This window comes from Ctenocephalides felis, unplaced genomic scaffold (genome assembly GCF_003426905.1).
Source record: "Ctenocephalides felis isolate EL2017-DRISC unplaced genomic scaffold, ASM342690v1 CF-g0.4_SCAFFOLD_01604, whole genome shotgun sequence".
Lineage (NCBI taxonomy): Eukaryota > Metazoa > Arthropoda > Insecta > Siphonaptera > Pulicidae > Ctenocephalides > Ctenocephalides felis.
Genome location: NW_020537758.1, coordinates 14,387,535 through 14,410,736, shown reverse-complemented (window position 1 = coordinate 14,410,736; position 23,202 = coordinate 14,387,535). Strand labels below are relative to the sequence as shown.

At 31.3% G+C, this 23,202-nt stretch overlaps 1 protein-coding gene across 2 annotated transcripts in view; it reads left to right on the top strand.

Moving 5' to 3' along the window:
• Positions 1–21,307, top strand: part of LOC113374063 — a 355,272-nt gene extending 333,965 nt beyond the window's left edge. For both annotated transcript variants that reach the window (XM_026614319.1, XM_026614318.1), the window contains 3 exons: positions 16,437–16,673; positions 20,098–20,244; positions 21,216–21,307. In XM_026614319.1, coding sequence (XP_026470104.1) covers positions 16,469–16,673; positions 20,098–20,244; positions 21,216–21,307 — 444 coding nt within the window. In that variant the 5' untranslated portion in view covers positions 16,437–16,468. The remainder of the gene's footprint in view (positions 1–16,436; positions 16,674–20,097; positions 20,245–21,215) is intronic.
• Positions 21,308–23,202: the final 1,895 nt, after the last annotated feature.

Here is a 23,202-nt window from a genome sequence, read left to right as displayed (position 1 = left end):
TGTTTGAGTTATAAGTTTTCTAAATATAAAAACTATAGCACCGTCGAGGTGAAACGCCGTAGTTCTGTTTTTCTCCACTCGTACATTTTGCGTAGCTGTGTGACTATTCTCTCTACTGTGAAATGGTGATATCATTCTGTCGTAAGGCAGAGTAAAACAGACGCCCGCTGGTTTCGGCGGCGAATGTTTCCCCGCGAATTTATTTCATAATTGTGCTCTGTAATAAAACGCGGCGCGCCGTAAAATGCACCACGCAATGCGCCGCTCTGCATCGCCCTTCGTCGCCCTTACCCGTTTGTAGTCCTTGCGGTTCCCGGACGCTTCTCGTCGTTTCCTCCGAGGAACAAGGATGGACAAATAATTATAGAAAAATTTATTTTAATATCAACATATCACATTATCTTGGCGTGAAATAAATAGGACAAAGAAAAATGCAGGTTTCGGAGGACTCTTGAAAAGAAAGTACTGGAAATCAAAAACCGCGATATGTTCAGAGTTTCAGAAGAAAAGAAGGAATGCAGAGAAATTGATTAAATGTGACGCATTCACAACTGGGACTTGTTTTTGAACAGAGCACCAATAAAATAGTCTATTCTTCAGGGTGCTTAAGCTATATTTCACATTTCAGCACCACCTAATTATCTGCAGTCTTTTCAAACTTTTAATTATTTCTTTTATATTTTTCGTAGGTATCTAGCAAGAGCCGCAATTTTTGCAATTTGTCACCAATTTAAAGAAATATAATATGTAATATATAAGAAGTTAGTCATCAAAGTGGATGAACAAATCGGTGCAATCTGATAATCCGTTAGGAAATGATGAGTTTTTGAAATAATGTTGTCAAACTGTAAACAACATAATTCTTATATCTGTTGTTTGATGTTAGCTAAAAAATTTGCTCTAGCTCTAAAGTTGTTTCACATTTTACGAAAACCCAGAGTGGACCATGGGGCTTCTATTTGATTTATATAATGAACAAATAAAGTGAAATAATGTAGAGATAACTAGGTAGGGGGTAGTATGTATGCTAATTTGAGATAATATAAAAGCATTAAAAATTGCTAATTTTTAGAAACAGTTTAATGGCGTTCAGGTATATTTAGAATGGTCCACCCTGATTACCAACTATTTGTTGGCAAGGACGAATCTTACTTAAATGTTTTTATTGCCAAAAGTTATTAATAATAAATTATTAAATAAATGTTTATCAAAATAAATTCGAATTATTCTTTAAATTTACGACCCTGTTCGGCCAAATTTAAGTACAGAACATAACAAGCGCTATGAGTTACTTTCGAGAATAATTGGATATGATGCGCAGATGAATTGTTTCATTCTATATTTTGTAGCAACTAAATGTTTCTGTACTTCAAGTTTTGAATTTATTTAGGGAAAGGTGCTTTCGACCATATGGTCACAAAATGAAATTTAGTATGGGAGATATGTAACTTTATTTAATGGACATATTTAAAATATAATGTAGTAACGGAGTTTTCTAAAACATACTGAAAATATATTAAACATATAGTACAGATATAAACTCTAACAAAGTTTTGCTTTTTAAAATATGTGTGAGCTCAGTATAACAAAGTAATGAAAATACCTTTGTCTAGTTTTATATAATTATTACAATAATAAGTAATGACTATTTTTAAAGTGTTAAAGTAAATCAAATATTATTTTTCAATATTTTGCATCGTCCATAATTTATATAAATATACAATGATTTTAATGTCTTAATAAATTTTAGTGTTTTTAATTTGATTTGCAATGATTGTAGTTATTTTAATAGACACGTTTAATTTTCACTATCACTAAACGCAACTAGTTTTATTAAGTTTCATGTTTGTATAAAGACATAATTATTTGTCTGTTATTTATTCGTGAAAGATTTTTACGAATAAGAAGGTTTTGATTTTTATATCCATTCAATGTGCGAGGAAATAATAATAATATCTCCAATAAATCTAATATCTCATTCTTTTCTGATCGATAACTTTCTAAAGTAATGATTCATAAATAACGTGTCGTAAATATAAAAGACTAAAAAAACAATTATAAAATGTCAATGTTTATTCAATAAAACAATTAACATTAAAATATTCTTGAATGTGATTCATGAAAGAGAAAGCAGCGAAACGCAAAATCTTGCAATCATTCACCCATTCAATGATTTATCTATTAAATATTTAATTAATTGCTTAATTTATATTTATTCTTAGTATATTTATGGAATATTATAATAATACAAATAGTAATTGATATTTGAATATAAATTACATTCAATACAACAAAAATCCGTTTACAAATGAATAATGCAAGGACTTTCTTATTGCATATCATTAGAATGATGCCAATTTCGCTATATTTAGATTTTTGAACTCTCTTCTCAAAATAGATTGAATAATAATATATGTCTTTGGTAGAGAATTTGTCTATTTTTAGAATTTTGAAATCACTTCTAAAAGTAGATAGACTAATAATAAAAAATATATAATGGACCATTGAGGTAAAAAATAAAAATCAGGTAAATAGACTTATTCGTGCAGTTTCCTGGATCAGTTTGGGACCTATGTTTCGACAAAATAGGTATACATTATTGTGCTAGCGAGATTTTTTTTCGAAAAACTTGGTAAACTAGTTATATGATTCTCAAGCAATAATTCAGTAGCAGTAATTTCACGTAGATAATTAATGGAGTCAAAAAATAAGACCAGAATTAAGTATCAAAGCATCTTAAGGGGCACAACTAGTGTGAAATTTTCAAAATATCGATTTTTGAATTTGATATCCTAAATAGTTTTTGAGTTACAGCCATTTAAAGAGTATATGTATGGTATTATATAGTATAACGATCATTTAATCTTTAAAGGCGTTTTTCTCGAAACAGCATATTCCGAATTTGCTGCAGCGATTACTCAAAAACAAATGATACGATCACTATCAAATTTTTTTTACATATTCTATATATTGTTCTCCGTAAAATTGATCGGATCAAAAATCGAATTTTGCCAGTCGAAAAACGACCAAAATTTTGGGGAAAATTCGACTTTAAAAAAAAAAACGCCGTCATTTTGTCAATTTTTGTTTTTTTTTTCTTTATCGTAGTTCATTTGACAGACAATATTATCTCGTTTAATGAATTTTTTTTTTAAATTTCATCCACGTAGAAGGCCGGAATCACTGCAGCAGTCAAAGGCCTTTTTTTTCGCGGCGTTGGAGATCGACGATAACTTAAAAAATATTTAATTTTTTTCTTCAAAAATTTTCCTATGTATTCTTAAAACATGTATATATATATTCCCAATTTTAAAATGATTGATAAAGTAGTTTTTATAATATGAATTCCCAAAAATCACCTTTTTTTAGGCGGTTACACTAGTTGTGACCCATAACTACTATTTGATCGTAACTTTCAACATTCGGGACTTCGGGTCCTTTCCGACAGAAATTGCGATCTTATTTTCGACAATCAATCAATCAATCCGAACGTCGTGCGAAAGTTGTCGTAATCTACCGAATGCAGCGAATTTCCGAGAAATTCCACCCTTGTTATTTTGACAGTAGGACAGACGCCATGGACGCCGTAACCTTAAATTGTAGTCCAGTTTATTTTTTCTGCGTTTTCTGTTTTAATTATTCATTGATGTTATAATTATACAATCGTATTTGTTTATAAAAACGCTAAAGACTAAAAAGTGTGGTGTTAGTGTTGTGGATTCATTCACAGGCCCGTTCTTCGAATATATTGTCTTAGAATACCAGCTATGTAAGTACATATTCTAACTTATTAAATAAAGTGCAACATAATTATTACATTGAAGCGTCACTACGAGTAGTATCCTCCTCTTCGTTTATAGGGATGAGTTGACGTTTTTGTTGACGTTTATAAATGTTAATAAAATTAATAATAACATATTTCTGACGAATAAAACTATACAATACAAGAATATAACTATAAAATTACTTATATATAGATATAAAATATATTTGTGAATAGCATTAATAAATGTATGTAGTATAAACAATTGTTCAAACAAAAAACTAGTGGTGTATGGCATCGTGCCTTAAGGCAAATTGCTGGAACTTTCCGTACCGTAACGAAATGTTCAAAGAGTATTAAATGTTTTTAAATAGATTATTAAATACAATGTTACAATTGTCTAATATTCATAGGAGTTATATAAGCTGAATTGCAGAGTTGAAATTATTTGTTCAAAATAAATTAGAACTTTAGTCAGAATTAAAATTAAAATCTGAATTATTTTCGATGTACAAAAAAAAATTATATATTAAATTTGTTACGATTTGGGTGACCTATAATAACAATGTGTCAAGTTTCATCAAAATCGCATCACGCATTTTTGAGAACATACCATCTGTTCAAATGTTAGTGTTGAGCTCGGAGCAAGCCACCCATCGACCTCGCATATCTCAAAAACTATTGAACGATCCAACTTTAAATTTTGGTCACATTTTTGGTAAAGTTTAGTAACAATATGTGTAAAGTTTCATCAAAATCGCAAATCGTATTTTTGAGAACATACCACCTGTTTAAATGCTAGTATTGAGCTCGGAGCAAGCCACCCATCGACCTCGCTTATCTCAGAAACTATTGAACGATCCAACTTTAAATTTTGGTCACATTTTTGGTAAAGTTTAGTAACAATATGTGTAAAGTTTCATCAAAATCGCAAATCGTATTTTTGAGAACATACCACCTGTTTAAATGCTAGTATTGAGCGCGGAGCCAGCCACCCATCGACCTCGCTTATCTCAGAAACTATTGAACGATCCAACTTTAAATTTTGGCCACATTTTTGGTAAAGTTTAGTAACAATGTGTGTCAAGTTTCATCAAAATCGCAGCACGCATTTTTGAGAACATGCCATCTGTTTAAATGTTAGTATTGAGCTCGGAGACAGTCACCCATCGACCTTGCATATCTCAGAATCTATTGAACGATCCAATTTTAAATTTTGGCCACATTTTTGGTAAAGTATAGTGACAATGCGTGTCAAGTTTCATAAAAATCGCATCACGCATTTTTGAGAACATAAAATCCGTTTCAATCTTAGTATTGAGCTCGGAGCAAGCTACCCTTCGACCTCGCATATCTCAGAAACTATTGACCGATCCAACTTTAAATTTTGGTCACATTTTTGGTAAAGTATAGTGACAATGTGTGTCAAGTTTCATCAAAATCGCAAAGACCATTTTTGAGAAATTACCATAGTGCATCTATTCAAATATTTGGTAGGCTAAAAGTGCTCTCAACCTAAAACTTGGCTAGTTTCAGGTCAGAGTGCGTTGGTCCGTAATCGCCAATACCGGACAAGTTCAATTGTTAAGGAATCTCGCATATCTCGAAAACTGTTGCATGCACCGTTTCGAAATTTTTGTCACATTTTTGCTTGAGTGTAATAATAATTAGTGCCGAGTTTCATAAAAATCGCACTATCCGCTGTTGAGAAGATATTATGATGCATCCGTATATTCGGTAGGCTAAAAGTGCTCTCAACCCAAAAAGGCTAGTTTAAGGTCAGACTGCGTTGGTCTGTAATCGGTCTGTATATTTCAAAAACTATTGAGTGATCCAATTTTAAATTTTGGTCACATTTTTGGTGAAGTACCTTAACAATGTGTGTCAAGTTACATCATAATCGCATCACGCATTTTTGAGAACCATACCATCTGTTTAAATGTTAGTATTGAGCTCGGAGACAGCCACCCATCGACCTCGCAAATCTAGAGAACAATTGAATTTACCATCTCTAAATATTTTTCACGATTTTGGCGAATTATTTATTTAGAGAGCAAATTAATTTTCCAACTATTGAATCAATTCCACATGCCAAGTTATAACAATGTTCATTTATATCATCGATCATAAGGGAAGTACGGTTCTGGAACGTAAAATCTAAGCGGGCATTGAACAGTTTTCGATACAGATTACAATGTACATTGGCGATTGTCGTAAAGTTTAGAGTTTGAGTATCCATTACCTATTTATGCGGAGTGTGGATATGGCCCATAATGATTTAACAGGCGCGATTTATGAACGATATTGCATCGTTTTGTTACAGCTGCACGGGCGTTCTTGTTAGCTGTTAAAATATTAACGGCTCATATAAGCTATAACTGCTGCCGAATGCGGAAAATGACACAATGTTGACGACGATACGATATTTATACATATACCCGTATTTATGTGTGTATGTATATTTATTTCTCTTTTCGATAAATTTATTACCGTTGCACATTTCCACGTACACTAGTTTTTACGAGCATTTTACAGAGGTTAGCATTTCTCCTTTCAGTTGATTCAATAAAATATATTTAATATATTCAGTTACTTATTTAGCATATTGAATAAATATAATAATATATAATTATATACTAATTAAGAATAAAATCTATCTAAAAGAAGTGTTTGTTCTTACTTATTAGAAGAAATCTCTTTATTTGGTGGCAGCGGTGGGATAACGTATTCAACATCACTTTATTTTGTCAAGTTATATGAAAAATATTAAAATTTACAGAAAATTTATTGTAAAATAGAAGATTGGTATGTAGTATTTTGTTGCCATATTACGTTAAGGAACATGTGACTTCTTGGCAGTGTTCATAGCGCGTTTTCATTCTAATTTATCATGACAAGACGTTTTACAAAATATTACACCAGCAACTATCAAACACTTTTAATCATCAGGATTTCGCACTTTGCAAGATGATGTATAATTTATTGAGCTTTTGCCAACGACGAAGAGTAATAGTTATTTGAAGGCCAAGTAATATCATCGAAATTAATATGAGGTGACCGGGTGGTGAAACATATCAATTAATTCGTTTTGATTAATATAAAGTTAGATAGAAAGGTGATCGGTGATTTATAATTAGCAAAATGTTCTGCATAAGTATCTCTATAAGATTGCTCCGCGTTATTCATTTCAATTTTGAGCACGGCTCTGATCAATTCCTTGCACTTGTCTATGTATTCAAGGTCCAGAAATCAACTAATTGTAAATTATCGCGATGTATATAAGACAGCTGTAGTCAATGATATTTATAATAACGATATAATTTCATCTGCGACGATGCATCAAAAAGTATCTCTACAGAAATTCGCACGCGGCTTACTTTGGACAGCGGCCAAAGTGTTCTAGCTATTTCGGAAGTTTATTACCAGATAAGTACCGAGAAGTGTAAAGCTCCATTGAATTCTAACCGCACGTTTCTAATTCCAACTGTCGTAAAATTATTAACATTTGGGATGAGTAGATTCAAAATATATTAGGAGAAGGAAGTGGTAACATGACAGGCACATTAGTTGTCTTTCTTCTTCAGACTACTTTTATAGGAACTCTTTGGCAAATTTTTAATATATTTAATAATTTGTAAAAAAATTTGTTTTCTTAACGACGGGCCGTTAACGCTTTTGTAAATACAAAAATAAGGCATTTAAAAGAATTGAACAGAAGTTTCGCGGATCGATCGTCTTGAAAGCAATCGCGAACTCAATTTTCCCGCGCGTTTTTAATGAGTGTGCCTTGTGTATACCGACGTCTTTCACGGTTCTTGAAATTAATGCACCTATTTCACGGAGTTATACGACCCTCGTAAAAAAATCGATCTTCATAAATCTCCGTATGCGGTAAACGTCCGATGTTCTTCTTTCTATAGATTATATATTTATCGTATCTCGTACGCTTTCTGGGTGTCTTATGATTAAATATCTTGAGGATAGTGCTAGTTTTGTGATAAATCCGAGTTCTTGATGTATTCATTCCATATATTCATTTCTATGCTATTATATTCATAATAAAGCAAAACGACTCCCTTAATCCGTGACGATTTTCTAAATCAAAGTGGAATGAAATATATTTTAATTTATTATTTTGCATTTGACTTAATTCATAATTATTAAATATCTCAAAATAACTTTTTAGAACAAACTTATTATATTTGCATCTTTTATACATCTCTCTCAGGTTGTTCCACGAGTAATGATCTCCAGCTTCATCTTGGTAATTAAAATTACCATCCGCTAAAGAAGAATTTCCAGTAATTTCTGAGTATATTTATGATGCTTCTGTGCAATATATTTCATTTAAAATTAACATTTACATATATTGGTATTTTGCATAGGCTAATCAATTTTCTTCTTTTTTCATTGATGAAAGTAGAAAGTTATGATCTGTTAAAGCGTATTATATGTAAGCATACACATACACACAAATGCAATGTTGAATTTTAATGGAATTTGTGGTATTCGAATCATATCTAAAATCCTTGCTGTATGAATCAGACCATCTGAAACAGAACAAGTTTTTTCTTAATTTACTTGGTAATGTTTAAACATTACAATGAACTACTTGTAAGTAGCATTTTGTTTTAAGGAATGTTAAAATATGAACTTTCCTATTCGTATACATAATCTACTTAATCAATTAGAATTGAGGTAAACTCTGCTGTATAATCGACGAATGTTATGAGGCCGATTCTGCTGTAAAATAGATGAATATTATGGCAAGTTCCAGTTTTCATACAAAATGCTACTAATTACTGTCAAAATGCCGTGTATATGCTATACGATCAGGCATTTTAGACATAAAATGCAACTATATTCAAATGTTATCAAACCATATCTCAAAGAACCATCATATTTTTGACTTTTGTGCCTTTTTTAGGTAAGTTTTTGGTAAAGAGCTTTCTGGCCGTTTCTTCGTAATTATTTAATAAAAAAAAACTTACGACGATTTTAATGGAACTTTCTATGGGGATAGAGTTCGTTGACTCAAATAACATACTAAAATAGTATAGGCCTAGAATGAGCGATCCAATCATGAAAATCACCAAAGATTTGCTGAATAAAAAAGTTGCTGAATAAAGTTGTTGAATAAAGTTTCTTAAAACACAGATAAAATAAAATGTGTTGAACAAATTAATTTATTTCAATATGTTTGAAAGACATCAATTGATTATTTTTAGTAAAACCGAATAATTTTCGAAATGAATATTTGACCTACAGAGCTGAATATCAATTCTTATTAATTAATTTAATTATGTATACGTAGCGCAAAGTTAATGCAACTTGCCTTAAGGCAAAATGCTACTTACAATTAGTTTATTAATGCAAATGTGCTGTAACGCAAAGATATTGGCTGCCGAGATGAATACTTTACCTAAATAGCTGAATCTCAATTCTCATTGATTAAGTTGATTATGCATAGGGTAGGGCGGGGCTAGTTGAGCAAATTTTTACTTAAACGGATGTAGCTCCTCAATGAAAAGTCTCAATAAATTGCTATACGGCTTAATGGATTTGTTGTTTATCGCTTAATAAAAGGGTTAATACTATTTTTTTGGTAATAAGTAAAATTTTTAAGCTACAGCTGTTTAAATGCAAAAAGTCAAGTGTGCTCAATGTACCCCATAGGTGGGGCAAGTTGAGCACTAAGAAAGTATTATATAATGAAATCAAAGGTTCAATGTCGATTAGTGATGAAATAACATTTTTTTAATAACCAATTCTATATTTATAGTCTTTATTGACAGAGAAAACAAAACTTATAGTAATTTGCTTTGAATAATTAACGAAAAGTAGAATCAACAAAACAATATCGTATCTTAGGAATTATTTTACCATTATATTCAGTATTTTTGTTTAAAATCATTATTTCTTCATATTATTAGTCATAGACTTATCTTAAATCTTAAAAATAATAATTAATTTCTGGAAGTTAATGGTAATTGCATTAGTGACAGAACAAGTTTAGCAACTATGCTCAACTAACCCCAACTCGTAATTTCAAAATAAAAGTGAGTTTATAAAAAAACCGTGAGAATTATACCCAGAATCTCTGTACATATTAAAAGTACTGTAATTATATGGAAGAATAACATTTACCTGATTAAAAATAAATAACATTTGAATAAACCAGACGAGAACTCGTGATGAATGACTTGTTGACTTTTTGGTCTCAAAATAAACAAATCGCCCGTGAGCCTCACTCATTTGTCCAGCGGCCACTAGCGATCGCGGGATGTTTATTTCTCCCAAACCTCTATCTTTCCGCCATATAATGCCTAAACGGACGGTGATAGTTTTCGAGATATTTCGATTGTTCAACTTGCCTCTATGCTCAACTAGCCCCGCTCTACCCTACGTATCGCGATGTTAATAAAACCTATCTTAAGGCAAAATGCTACTTACAACTAATTTATTAATGCAAATGTGCTGTAATGATAAGATATTGGCAGCCGAGCTTTGGACTTCGATCCATTATCATAGTGAACGGCGGTTCGCCTCGTCGGCTGTACCATAGTCCGATTAAGCGCACACGTGTATGTAGTGTTGGCTTGCGCGAAACATGCCTATATCCGACGGAGGTGCCTTGCATAACGACGTGTTATGTTGCGCAAGGAACCTAGTCCCCCCAATGACCGGGGAATCGGCATCCAATGAGGGAAATGCCGCGCTTCGCCTTCGGCCGAGACCACGCCTGAGTCTCGGCGTCGGCAGCGCGCACCGCCAATTCACCGCGGGGCGTGACGAGCGCCAAGTCAGGCCGGCGCGGATGCACGCCACTGCGCGTGATACAGCGTCCCCCCCGAAGGATCAGGAAACGCAGTCGGCGGGGACTGTATTAGTCGGATTACTCAATCAGTTTTAATATTGATTTTTCACACCTTTTATGGTTATTTACTTAGTTATTAACTTTCCGAAGTTAACAGTTTGTTTTCCCCAGAAAATCCGAATTGCTAATTTTATAGAGCTACGATAATCGGTCGAATGATAAAGATTCATGAAAGTTTAAAATGATCGAAGATTCTAATATGACTCTAAGCCGAAGCATATGTACGTTCCGTATTCCGTACTGAATAAAAGACATTTTAGAAGCCCAACTGGATGAAATAAAATGTAGGGTAGAGCGGGGCTAGTTGAGCATAGGGGCAAGTTGAGCAATCGAAATATCTCGAAAACTATTCACCGTCCGTTTAGACTTTATATGGCGGAAAGATAGAGGTTTAGGTGAAATAAACATCCCCCGATCGCTAGTGGCCGCTGGAGTGAGGCTCACGGGCGTTTTGTTTATTTTGAGACCAAAAAGTAAAAAAGTCATTCATCACGAGTTTTCGGCTGGTTTAGTCAATTGTTATTTATTTTTAATCAGGTAAATGTTTTTATTCCATATAATTATAGTATTTTTAATATGCACAGAGATACTGGGCATAATTTTCACGTTTTTTTTTAAAAACTCACTTTTATTTTGAAATTCTGAGGTGGGGTCAGTTGAGCATAGTTGCTAAACTTGTTCTGTCACTAAGACAATTACCATTAACTTCCAGAAATTAATATTATTTTTAAGATTTAAGCTAAGTCTATGAGAAATAATATAAAGAAATAATGATTACAAAAATACTGAATATTTTTTTTTATTTATTTTTATTTTTTTTTTATTTCTGTTAATTTTAACAATCAGATTACAATACAATCTATAAGTTAAAAGTTATGGTATTGAAAATCAAAATCAAAAAGAAAAAAAAATAGAATAAAGGAAATTAAAGAAAAGAAATAGAATAAATGAATGAATAAATAATAATTAAAATAATAGTATTAATAATAAAAACGATAATCAATAATAAATAATAATTAAAAATAACTTGTTTGAAAATTTTCCTGTGCGAAACAGGGAAATTATGTTGTTGACGGTAGATCACTGGGCCATTTTCTTTTCAGGCGTTTTAATTTTTCGGCTGTTTGTACTATTTGCATTTCCGGATTGACGTGTGCATCCAATTTGTTTTGAAAGATAAAACTTCTGTTCTTAATAACTTCCGCCACTGTTGGAATTTTTAGGTCTTTATGGATCATGTGGTTGGTCATAAACCACGGAGCCTTACAAATCATTCTCAGAGTTTTGTTTTGTACTCTCTGGATTATTTGAATGTTACTCTTGCTGGCGCAGCCCCATAGCTCTATCCCATAAGTCCATATTGGGATTATTATTGCTTTGTATAAGAGGAGTTTATTTTCTAGAGACAGTTTAGATGATCTTCTCATTAGCCAGTTTATTTCCTTCAGTTTCAAATCTATTTGTTTTTTTTTTCTTTAAAATATGCGTTTTCCAATTTAGTTTACTGTCTAAATGTATTCCCAGGTATTTTACGGAATCCTGGTTTGGTATAATTGTCTTGTTCCAATACAAGTCAGGACTTGTGTGACTTCTCAGTGAAATGATAAAATAAATAAATAAATAATAATGGTAAAATAATTCCTAAGATACGATATTGTTTTGTTGATTCTACTTTTCGTTCATTATTCAAAGCAAATTACTATATGTTTTGTTTTTTCTGTCAATAATTTTATGACATTTTTCAATGTCATAATTTTATGTTCGAAATTCAGGTGCCGATTCCTGAATCTATTTTAAAAATTTAAACTGGTTGATAGATATTGTTTGGTAATTAGGTTTTAACTTAAAATGTGGACATTTTTCTTTACCCTTTTTATAAGGAAAAATCTCGGCCGATCAGGGCGCAATCAAACAAATCTAATCCTTGCGACGAAAGATAAAAATCTCCAGAAAGAAAACATAAAATTTTCAAATCGAATTTTCTGGCGAAAACTTAACCTTAGGATGATGGTAGATTATGAAATTATAAAAGACATGTAATATTTGACTAATATGATCTATTTTAATAATATAGAAAATTGATTGATGCTATCTTTATAGTCACAAGATAATATGCGCTACAAATTTATTTGACTCAGTTATTATAGTCCCAGTCATTATAGTAAGTTTATCTCGGAATTCAAGATACCCAGCTGTAAGACTGTAAATACCCTAAAATAGCACCCTAAAAGTTGTCTCAAAACCTACTTATAGTACGTACACCCTACCATATGTAGGTTTTGAGACAACTTCTAGAGTTCTATTTTAGGTTATTTACAGACTTACAGCAGTTTATCTCGAATTCCGAGATTCTTACCTAATTTAAGCTTACATGACTATTATATTTTTTATGGTCCAATATTTGGAAACAAACTCTAATAAAATTCATTAGTGTTTATTGTATTATCAAATATTCTAATAATAAAATATGAAATATGTATATCCCTTCTACTTTGAAATATAACTCTTCCTCGCCATAGCTTCGAGTGATACGGAAATTAATTATACCCACCGTATATTTTTATTGCACCCTAGCATGTGCAATAAAAATTAGTCATAAACGTGATTCTAAATTTAACCAGTTGCATGTCTCAATTAAAATAATTTGTCATTTTTTCATAATTTTTATGAATTGTTAAAATCTACAGCGTCGATCATAATCTGTTTTTATTGGTACAATATCACTCATATAGGTGAAGCATTATTACTCCATAGACATCATGTTTTTTTAGAGAACATGTACAACACATGCATTTTGAATGACTGAACATAATAAAAATATATATAAATCAGGGATTGTACACGTTAGGATGAAACAAAATTTTTATCTTTGTAATAGAAAATAATATAATAAAATAATATTCAAAGACTATTGGGGCGCATGGCATCGTGCCTTAAGGCAAATTGCTGGTACTTCCCGTACAAAAGATTATTGTTTTTAAAAAAGATTAACATTTTTGAAAAAAAATTACTCTGAAAAAAATAGATTTTTGAGAAACTATAAATTTTCGACAAAAATTTACTTTTTCTTGAAAAAAAAAACTTTTTGAAGAAAAATATATTTTGAAATATTTTGGAAATTCTGAACTATTTTCAAAGCAATCGTACTGCTTTAACTGCATAGATACGAAATATCGAAGCGCGTAAGCACCGCTCCGCCGTCTAACGGATAAACATTGGTACGGAACCCACAGGAATGTGAACAAAATTTATACTTATTGTTAAAATCTCTATAAAATATCTGATAATTTGATGTGCATATGTCTAATGATGGCATGGCCAGATGGCATGAAAATTTGATCAGTTCTTCATCTTGTTAATACATGTAAAATGTTTTTTGAATTATTCAAATCGGACGCTCTTAAAAACTGAGTTACCGTTTTTGGCACTTTTTGCCTCAAATTTTCGGAACGGCAAGACCTGCCTTCTCCAAAAACTAATCAGCACGTCTCCTTATCAATAGGAATCGAATGTTTTTTGAATTATTCAAATCGCTTCATCCGTGTTGCCGAAATCGTCGACGAAAATTTGTATCCGAACACACACACACGCACACACACATACATCCATATTTTCTAAGGTATGCCAAAATATTCAGAAACCTCTGAAACATAAAGATATATATAAAAATTTTCATTTTCGATTTTTTTGCGATTACTATAACTTGCCCTACGGGAAGTTAATAATTGTCAACTTTTTTGGAAAAATTTTTTCACGCAGATTAATGATAGAAAACTGTAATTAATGAGCTAGTTCTCACTTTGAAGTATATGTTCGAGTTTATCATTGAAATTTCTTATTATTATATATAGGCCATAACACTTTGTCTATCACACTTTGACTGTGTCTGTGGAGGCAACTCTTAATTTTATTGAAACAAGAAACAACTTATGAGCTAGAGCGGATTTTTTACTTCCACTCAACGACAGACACATTTCATATATATTCCAGTTTGGCAACATTATTTAAGGCTCATCAAAACTCATCATATCAGGTTGTCCCGATTATGGGGATAGCCTACTCTGGTTCCAACCATAACTTCAATTAAGTTTTGTTAGATTTTATTCTATCTGTGCATTTTAAATTTAAAGAAAAAACATAAACTTCCTTTTATGAGCAAAAAGTAGATGCGGAGTACAAATTCATTCGTCGTCGCTAAGAAGTGATTGGTACCCAAGTAGTAAATAGGTACCAAGTAATGCTTGTCCCAAAGCAGATACTGTATTCTGGTTGACCACCCATGGCAATATTAAAAACTATAAAATATTAAAAATAAACCATTAGCGAGTCCTCTCAGATCATATTTTTATGGTGCTTCCTACTTGTAGTATCCGTCGATGGCCTCTTCGTGCAGCACGCGAGTCCTCCGTGCACAGGTGCCGCTTAAAATATCACTGACTGAGCCGCTACTCTATACTCGCACATATTATTATGGCGATTTTCTATGAAATAACTAATTACGTATGATGGTTAGCTAATGCAATGCCCGTTTTAATCATATGTTATGATTTATCACACATGCTTTGAGCTTTCCAATAGTTCGTGCCGAGCAAAATGGCATACGATGGGGAGAATTCCTGGGGAGTTTTTAATATATTCATATGTATAATTGTAATAGAACAATTTATTTGAACTTGTTAGAAGTTGAGTTTTTATTCAAACTGGGCAGATTTCGAAGAATTTTAATAATTGCTATATAACTTTAATTCACTTCATAATGTTCATATATTAAATCATATAAAAATTCACCATATTAGTCAAATATTATACATGAATGGCTATTTGTCTTTTTAACTTCCCGAAGGAAAAGTTTGTTTTTATAAAAAAAAACAATTTGCTAACTTTGTTTTCTCGACGTTTCGAGCTGAATCGAATGAGACCAAATTTGGAAAAAGTATGTGTGTGTTTTTGCCGTAAATCGAGGTTTCCTCAAAAACAGTTGGACCGATTTCAAAAATTTAAAAGCCGATCGATGTATTACTACGTGGGTTATCTTTTCTCAGTTTTGTGCGACGATCGGCTGAGCCGTTTCTTTGCAAATAGCAGAAAAGTGAAAAATTTTTCATTCACGTTAGCTCTCAATTCTGAATCGATTTTAAAAAATCATAAACTGTTTGAAAGATATTGGTTGGGAATCTTACTGATTAGTTTTAAGTAAAAATCTACTGGGCCATTTTCTTGAAATTAACTGCTAAAAAAATTTGCGAATTTTTATAAAACTTTTTTTGGCAATAGATATCGTGGTCTTATAAAACATACTAAAATGTTACGACTCTTGACTAATAGTTCAATGTTAAAAATTTATCAGAGTTTGAGAAAATATTGTGGTCAAAATTTATGTCAAAAGTTGCTTTTGTGATATGACGAGTCGAATAAGCTACAATTTTACGTGTCTGTGCAGTATAATTACAGATAATGTAAATGTGTTTGAAAAAATTATGTTGGAAATCGCAATGTTTAGATTTAATTGAAAGCCGATAACTTTATTTTTGAAATAAACGGATTTTATCTAAATATCTAAATTTCAATTTCGATTGACTAAGTCAATTCTTACACATTTCAGGATGTTTATGCAACTTATCTTGAGGCTAAATGCCACTTTCAACCAATTAATTCTAATTGTTACAGAACTCTGGACATTTTATAAATTATAAAAATTATGGTTTTTATGTATACCTTTTGTCCTGCTAGCATAATATTTTAATTTCAAGTCTATTGTTTTTTTTTCTACCAATTTTTTCTTATTTCTATTTCCAGCGAAAGAAGTGCGTAGCTACCCAGTCTATGGCATGGGAGGCCAAGGAACCCCCGTAGATTCTGAATACAACCAACACCTGCGGGCTGCCTTGACCCACCAGCAGTACCCTCTTCCAAGGGACCCCTATCAGTTAAGCTCGGAACTTAGTCATACACCCCCCTCAGAAAACGCTTCTGATGGCGGCGCCGCTGATGGGTCTTCTAGGGGATCCACATTAACTGTTAATGGAGAAAGAGGTAGATTGTTTATCTAATAGTCAATTATAGTAAGGGTTGCATATATTAACTAGTTATATAATGGTATAAAAGTAATTTACCGCACAGTTAGATGACCTAGCTCTTGACCTGCAATAAGAGGCAAATTCTTGCGTTGGTGGTCAAAATGGTATTGTGTTAGATCGGGAGTTTCACACATACCTTAAACCTTACTTTCAAAGGGCACAGATACCAAATAATAATTATATCATGAGTGCAACTTTTGGTTATCACTCTGATAACACATACGGGATGTTTAATCAAAGTTAATATTTTGAAGTTTGGATTTATTTTTGAAACGCTTGATCATAGAGCAAAGACGTTTTTTGACAGTTTGCGACTACCAACTCAGGGGGCGTCTATTAATCAGGCTTAGGGGTAGAGGGGGTTTGACAAAAAATCACGTGGGGGAGATAGGAGTCTAATAAGACATCAGGTGTATTTATTTTTTACCTAGATATTCAGAAAAAAGCAAAAATTTTTCTTTTTTCGTAAATTCAAAAATTTGTTCGAAAAATTTTACGTAACTACAAATACACGTGATGGTCGGTGGGGAAGGGGGGGTGTAATTTTAAATATCACGATGTATCAACCAAGGGGGGTCCAAAAATTCATAAAAATTCGATCACGTGATTAATGGGCGCCCCCTTATACGATTACAGACCCGTAACATAACATTTCTATTTTATCCGAGAATTGGCCTCTAAATGTCTTGGTGCAAAAATTTGATGATCTTCAGATAGTGAGATCAAAATTTTATTATTAGGCCATCGGAAATTTTATAAATAATTATGATAGCAACGAGACTATTTTATTGAAATATTTTATTCCTATGCTTGAGTTTTTTCTAAAATTTGTTCTCTTACCAAAGTCGTGAGAATATGTTGACCATCTTGCTATAAATGTTGAACTCCCAACAAATCTGACGGATTCTAAATCGAACAGACGAGCTCAGTCGTAGATTAAATTGATCTCAGCTGGATGTTACTTCTAATACCGCTACAATCGTATATTATTCATTGTCGACAATGGAAAAGTCATATTTCCTACTATCTTTAATGCAAAAGTCAGCAATTCTTGGCATAACGTATAAAACCGTGGGAATTATAAATTGCCATCTCCTTAATAAACAATAATAAACATAGATAGAAATTTAGAAATTTTTTACTGATACCTGTGTATCTATATAATATAAATAGCTATTATTATATATTCAAATTAATCTAAATAGAAGAGTTTGAGTATTTTTAATGTGATTTACGAATGGTTTTCTGACTTAAACAATAATTAAAAAGTAAAAGGAAGTCACACATCATCTTCTAAAGATCGGCATGTTTTCTACATTACAAGGAAACATGCCTGTCAATTTCAAATTGATCTTTTTATTGATTATTGCCATTACAATTTCAAGTTTTAGAAATGTAATTAACTCTCCTTGATTATTTTTGTTGTCTTGTCCCTATGTTTTGATCATCATCGAGTTATGTACCATCCTGTGTTTAATTTTAATATTTTCAAAGAATTCATTTACTGCCTCGTTTGCTCACCAAGAGCACATTGATATACATAATAAATTTAAACGAGTACAATCTAGATAAGAGAACTGTTGAAGAAAATATTTACATATCCTGTCAAGACTTACAATTATCGTTGATGAGAAAAATGCCAAGTTGAGTATCGATTTTGTCATTTCTTGTTTAACTACTCAGCATGTATTTCTGTGTGTTTTGCGTGCATTTTTAATGCGTTGGTCTTATAGCTGGTAAACCGTTTTTTTCCTGGGAAAAGAAGAATTAATAATTTTTAAATTATTTTTTTAGAATCAATGTTAAAACATTGTATCTAGTATCATTTTGTTGGTACAATTTATTATGGGATATAAAATATCAAATTTATTCATTTATTAGCACACTTTCAGAAGACTTTATTGGTCATCCCATTTTTGCTTATTGCGCGATTTTTGAAATCTAGTTTTTTTGGGTTTGAAGCGTTGAAATCTCCAGATTTTTTCGCAATTTTTGTATGACCTTTATGCAAACTTTTTTTGATTTTATAGAAAGATTACTGTCCAACTCTCTGTCTATCATCGATCCTTCTAAAGCGTAAAATCATTCTTATTATAATGAGTCTTGTTAGCTTTGTGAAATTGCGAGTGGCGTGTTTCGCGTGGAAAGCGGAATGCACCCATCGAACAAAAAAAAATCTTCCAATGTAATAATATTCAATTTGTTTGAATTACCATAAGCCGTTAGTTTGCCCTAGGTAATGTTAATAACTCCGGCATATGTTATTAGTGTCATCGTTTGGATATTTAATAGTAATGACATGAGACTTTTCTACATAATAACGATTCTGTGGAGTTTTCATGTACTTCTCACAAAATCATTTCCTTTTCTAGTCCTTTGATGGGTGTTATTAATGATAAATATTTTCCTAGTTCTGCGATCTGCTAGAAAAAACGAAATATGTGGTAAAGTTATTTTAACCTTCGGAGGCATAAATACACACTGTTTTTTTTTTAAAAAAAAACCTTTTATTTGTGTTATTCATAAACTTTTTATTCATTTTATTTTTTTAAACCTTTAAAACCTTTTATTCATTTCATATACAATCTAGACTTGAACTTGAAATGATGAAGTGAAAATAATATTTTAGGGAAAGTTTACCGTTCAAAAAACTAGTTATATTTTGGGAAGGCAGGTCTAGTTGTTTCCAAAATATGGGGAAAATTTTTCAAAAATTGAAACTAGAATAAAAATCTTATCCGAACCCTCCTACACCTTCTAGACATTAAGCAATCGTCAAAATAGTGGTTTTTTAAATATTTTTTTTAACATTGTAAAATTTAAAAGAGTACTCAAATAACACTATAACTCAAAAATTTTCCTTAAGGCAAAATGCCACTTACAACTAGTACCTTTTCATTATTAACAATTCGTGACATCTATGTGATATTTCTCAGAATTTCTTTCCACCTGCCTGTTAAAATATAGTTTATCAAAGAAAATTATTACATAATGATCGTTGTCAAGAATGATTATTAAATGTCTAAATAAATTTAAGTGTTGCCTAAAGCCCTATTTATTTAATTTTTACTACAAATGTGTTTGCAAAGAGAAAATGTGGAGTGTGGAAATGGATTAGAAATAATAAAATTCAGAAAAACATAATTGTTTATTATATATTAAATATTATATATAATGGCAGATGTTTTGATGTTACTAATGATGGTACAAGAGTTTGTAATTGAATTAAAATTAATTACTCGAGATAGTGCTGTACTGACGATATAAAATTTATATTTCTCTGAGCATGAACAATAAATTATGGTATCAAAGTAGAGTAATTTGCTTTCAATTGCATTTCACAAAATTTATGAATTCATGTTTTGTTTTTTTTTTTTCAGAATTTTCCGAAAAAGTGAAAGCTCTATTAGAAGAAAGCCAACAAATTGTGGAGCAACTAAAATATCCTTTCGAAATGTTGCCATTTGTTTACGCGATATTGGGATTGTCTGGTGGAATATCAGAAGCCATTAAGAATATTCACAACGGTTAGTATCAATATTCATAATAAATATTAAATTTTTAAAATTTAAACGGAAAATCCAGCCTACAGACAAATCAGCAAAACCAAATTTATTTCCATCAATCCATTTTCCATTTGATTGTAGCTCAAATTATTAATTGGAAGTCATTAAGTGACTACAAAATTGATAGTTGCATGTTGAAAAGCACTTCTATCGAATTTATTAATAAGTACGGTAGCATATTATCGCCAGCGGTAAATATTAAATTAAACTTACTTATACAATAACTAGTTTGTACTTGAGGTAGTGTAGAACACCTTCATACATGAGATCTTTTGCTAATTCATAAAATTGATGATAAGTAGTGTATTGGAAATTGTTATATAGTTGATTGCATCATTAACTGATCGTTATATATATTTATATAAAACGTATTGCTATTGCTATTTATAAGGACCTCTAAGAATATATTAGAAACAATTTACATTTACCCAGTAAAATTTAATTAACTTAGGAAGTATTGTTTATTTCTAAATTTCATTTGATCTAATTATGTGGTGAGTTGTATAACTTTATAATTGGTCTAAGTTCTGCATGCACACCTCATTTCTAGATTACATGGTTTTTGTAATAAAGCAATTTTCTTTCTAACTAGATGCACTTTGAAAACTATTTTATCGTTTATCTTGTGATGTGGATATTATTTGTCGAAAGAACTTTGCACGCGACCCAGGAAAAAAGAAATTATATATATGTAATAAAAAAGCATTTCATTTCAAACTAGATTTATCATTTTATCGACGTTTGTAGATCAGCAAAAAAAATATCAACTACAGCAATAGTAATTTATATTTCTTGATATTTTTTGTAGAATTATTACTTTGGCATGTGGTGTGAGTATATCCATGACAGAACATATATAATTTAATTAGGTTATTTTAAATTTAGTACTTAGTGCTATATAAAATTATATTAATTTTTTTCAAACATGGCAGGCCAATTAGTCGTCAGTGAATATTCTCGTATGAACAATTTGAACATGTACGACGGCGGTGAACTGAGAAATTCAACGCGACAATATGGATGATGATAAATAACCAAAATCCATTTTTCGAAAAAAAATTAAATTAAATCGTGTTTAAATCGAGTCCACCGAGCTATTTGCTAAAATTAATAAATAAGAGTGTATTTTCTTCTCCATTCTATTAATGTATAATGTTGTTAGATTTTAGATTCTTGGTATTATTCGATAACCTTAATAATAATTCTTAGTGTTAAATTAGTTTTAATGATAAACTACAATCAACACACCAAAGACATCAACATCATTGAGGATCAGCAATCAACATTTTGCAGAGCAGATCACTGGAGCACGGATTCTTCAATCAACATTTAAAATGAATTTGGGTTGATAATATTTTATCTTTATAAAAATTAAATGAAATAATAATTAATTTGCTGGAAGATTAGTTCTGCGGATCTGAGGCTGCAAGCAGGCAAGTGTGTGGTAATATATACACATCTATCTTCTACTCCATTACTGGATATAATTCTATATTATTGTTCTATGTGTTTATGATATTTTTTGATTTACTATATCTACCATTACTATATCCATTACCAATTTTGGCACCTGCAATTAATTCTGTAATTCCGCATGTGTTTTCGAAAAAGAAACGAAATTTATTGCACTTTTAATCCAAAGCTACATTAAATGCTTTGTTTGCATGAAATATTTTAAGGGCATATCGTAAAACAACATATGTCGACTTTTATACCACCAATAAATTTTATTCGACCGTGTTATAACGGAAACGTTTCGACCTATTTACTGAGTGATTGATTTAATTGCTACAATTTGTTCAAATTTCGCCTCAGGTGGCGACGTAAATGAATGTGAATTTATTTTTTTTTATATTACAATATCAAAGATTTTATCTTACTTCACTTGTTATCTGAACGGATCTGAAGAATTTTTTGATACAGAAAAGTGTAGTTCTCCAAAATCAGGAGCTGGTTAAAATACTTGCTCATTTTCTGGAGGATGTACACCAAACAATTATGATATTTTTCGCAGATTTCAAAAAGTTGCACAGTTTTATATCATTTTGAGTCAGTTATTTTCACCCTATTATTTCAAACCGTGCATGCGTGCATCGAAGGTAATAATTTTCTCAAAGTTCAAATACAGTAGCGACTTTAAGGCCATAAACTCATAATTCGCTATGCTGTCTATTATTAAATCTTCAAAGCCCATTGTTTGGATAAGTTGTATAGCGTCTAGTCTTTTAATTAAACACAACGATTTCTCAGCACGGCTACAAAATGACTTGCGACACTATATAAGAATCGATATATATGAACTTTGCTCAAAAGAGGAAAAACAAGTGTAATTGATACTATATCTAAATATGAAACATTTTAATTTGAAAATCTTTGTAATTTTTTCATTCTTGTTGTTCGCTATTACTACAGTTTTCTTCTGAATTCCAAGTTCAAATGTTGGTTTCTTAAGAGAGTATTCTAGTCTAGAGCATTTTATTTTATTTTTTTACCCCTCTAAAGAATCTAAGGAAAAAATCTAGAATATTGTATTGCATCCGTATGCAAAATTTTTGTTTCAAAATGGGGATTGTCTTGCACACTTTGGTTTTTTAAGGGGGTGTTCTAGTCTAGAGCATTTTATTCTACTCTAGAGCATTTTATTTTACTTTTTTACCCCTCTCAACAATTTAAAGTAAACAATCTAGAATATTGTATTGCATCCGTATGAGTTATGGACAAGTTAAAAAAAAATCTCAACGATTGTCTTTGATTTTTATAACTTTTTTTTGTTATTCTCGATAAGATAGTAAAAATTCTATTGGTGATTTGGGGTTGGGTTCATACTGAAGAATAGTCCATAAACAAAACTCTGTAAAAAAATCAAATAATGTTGAAACCCACGATATTACACATGAGGATTATCGTGGTCTAATAATT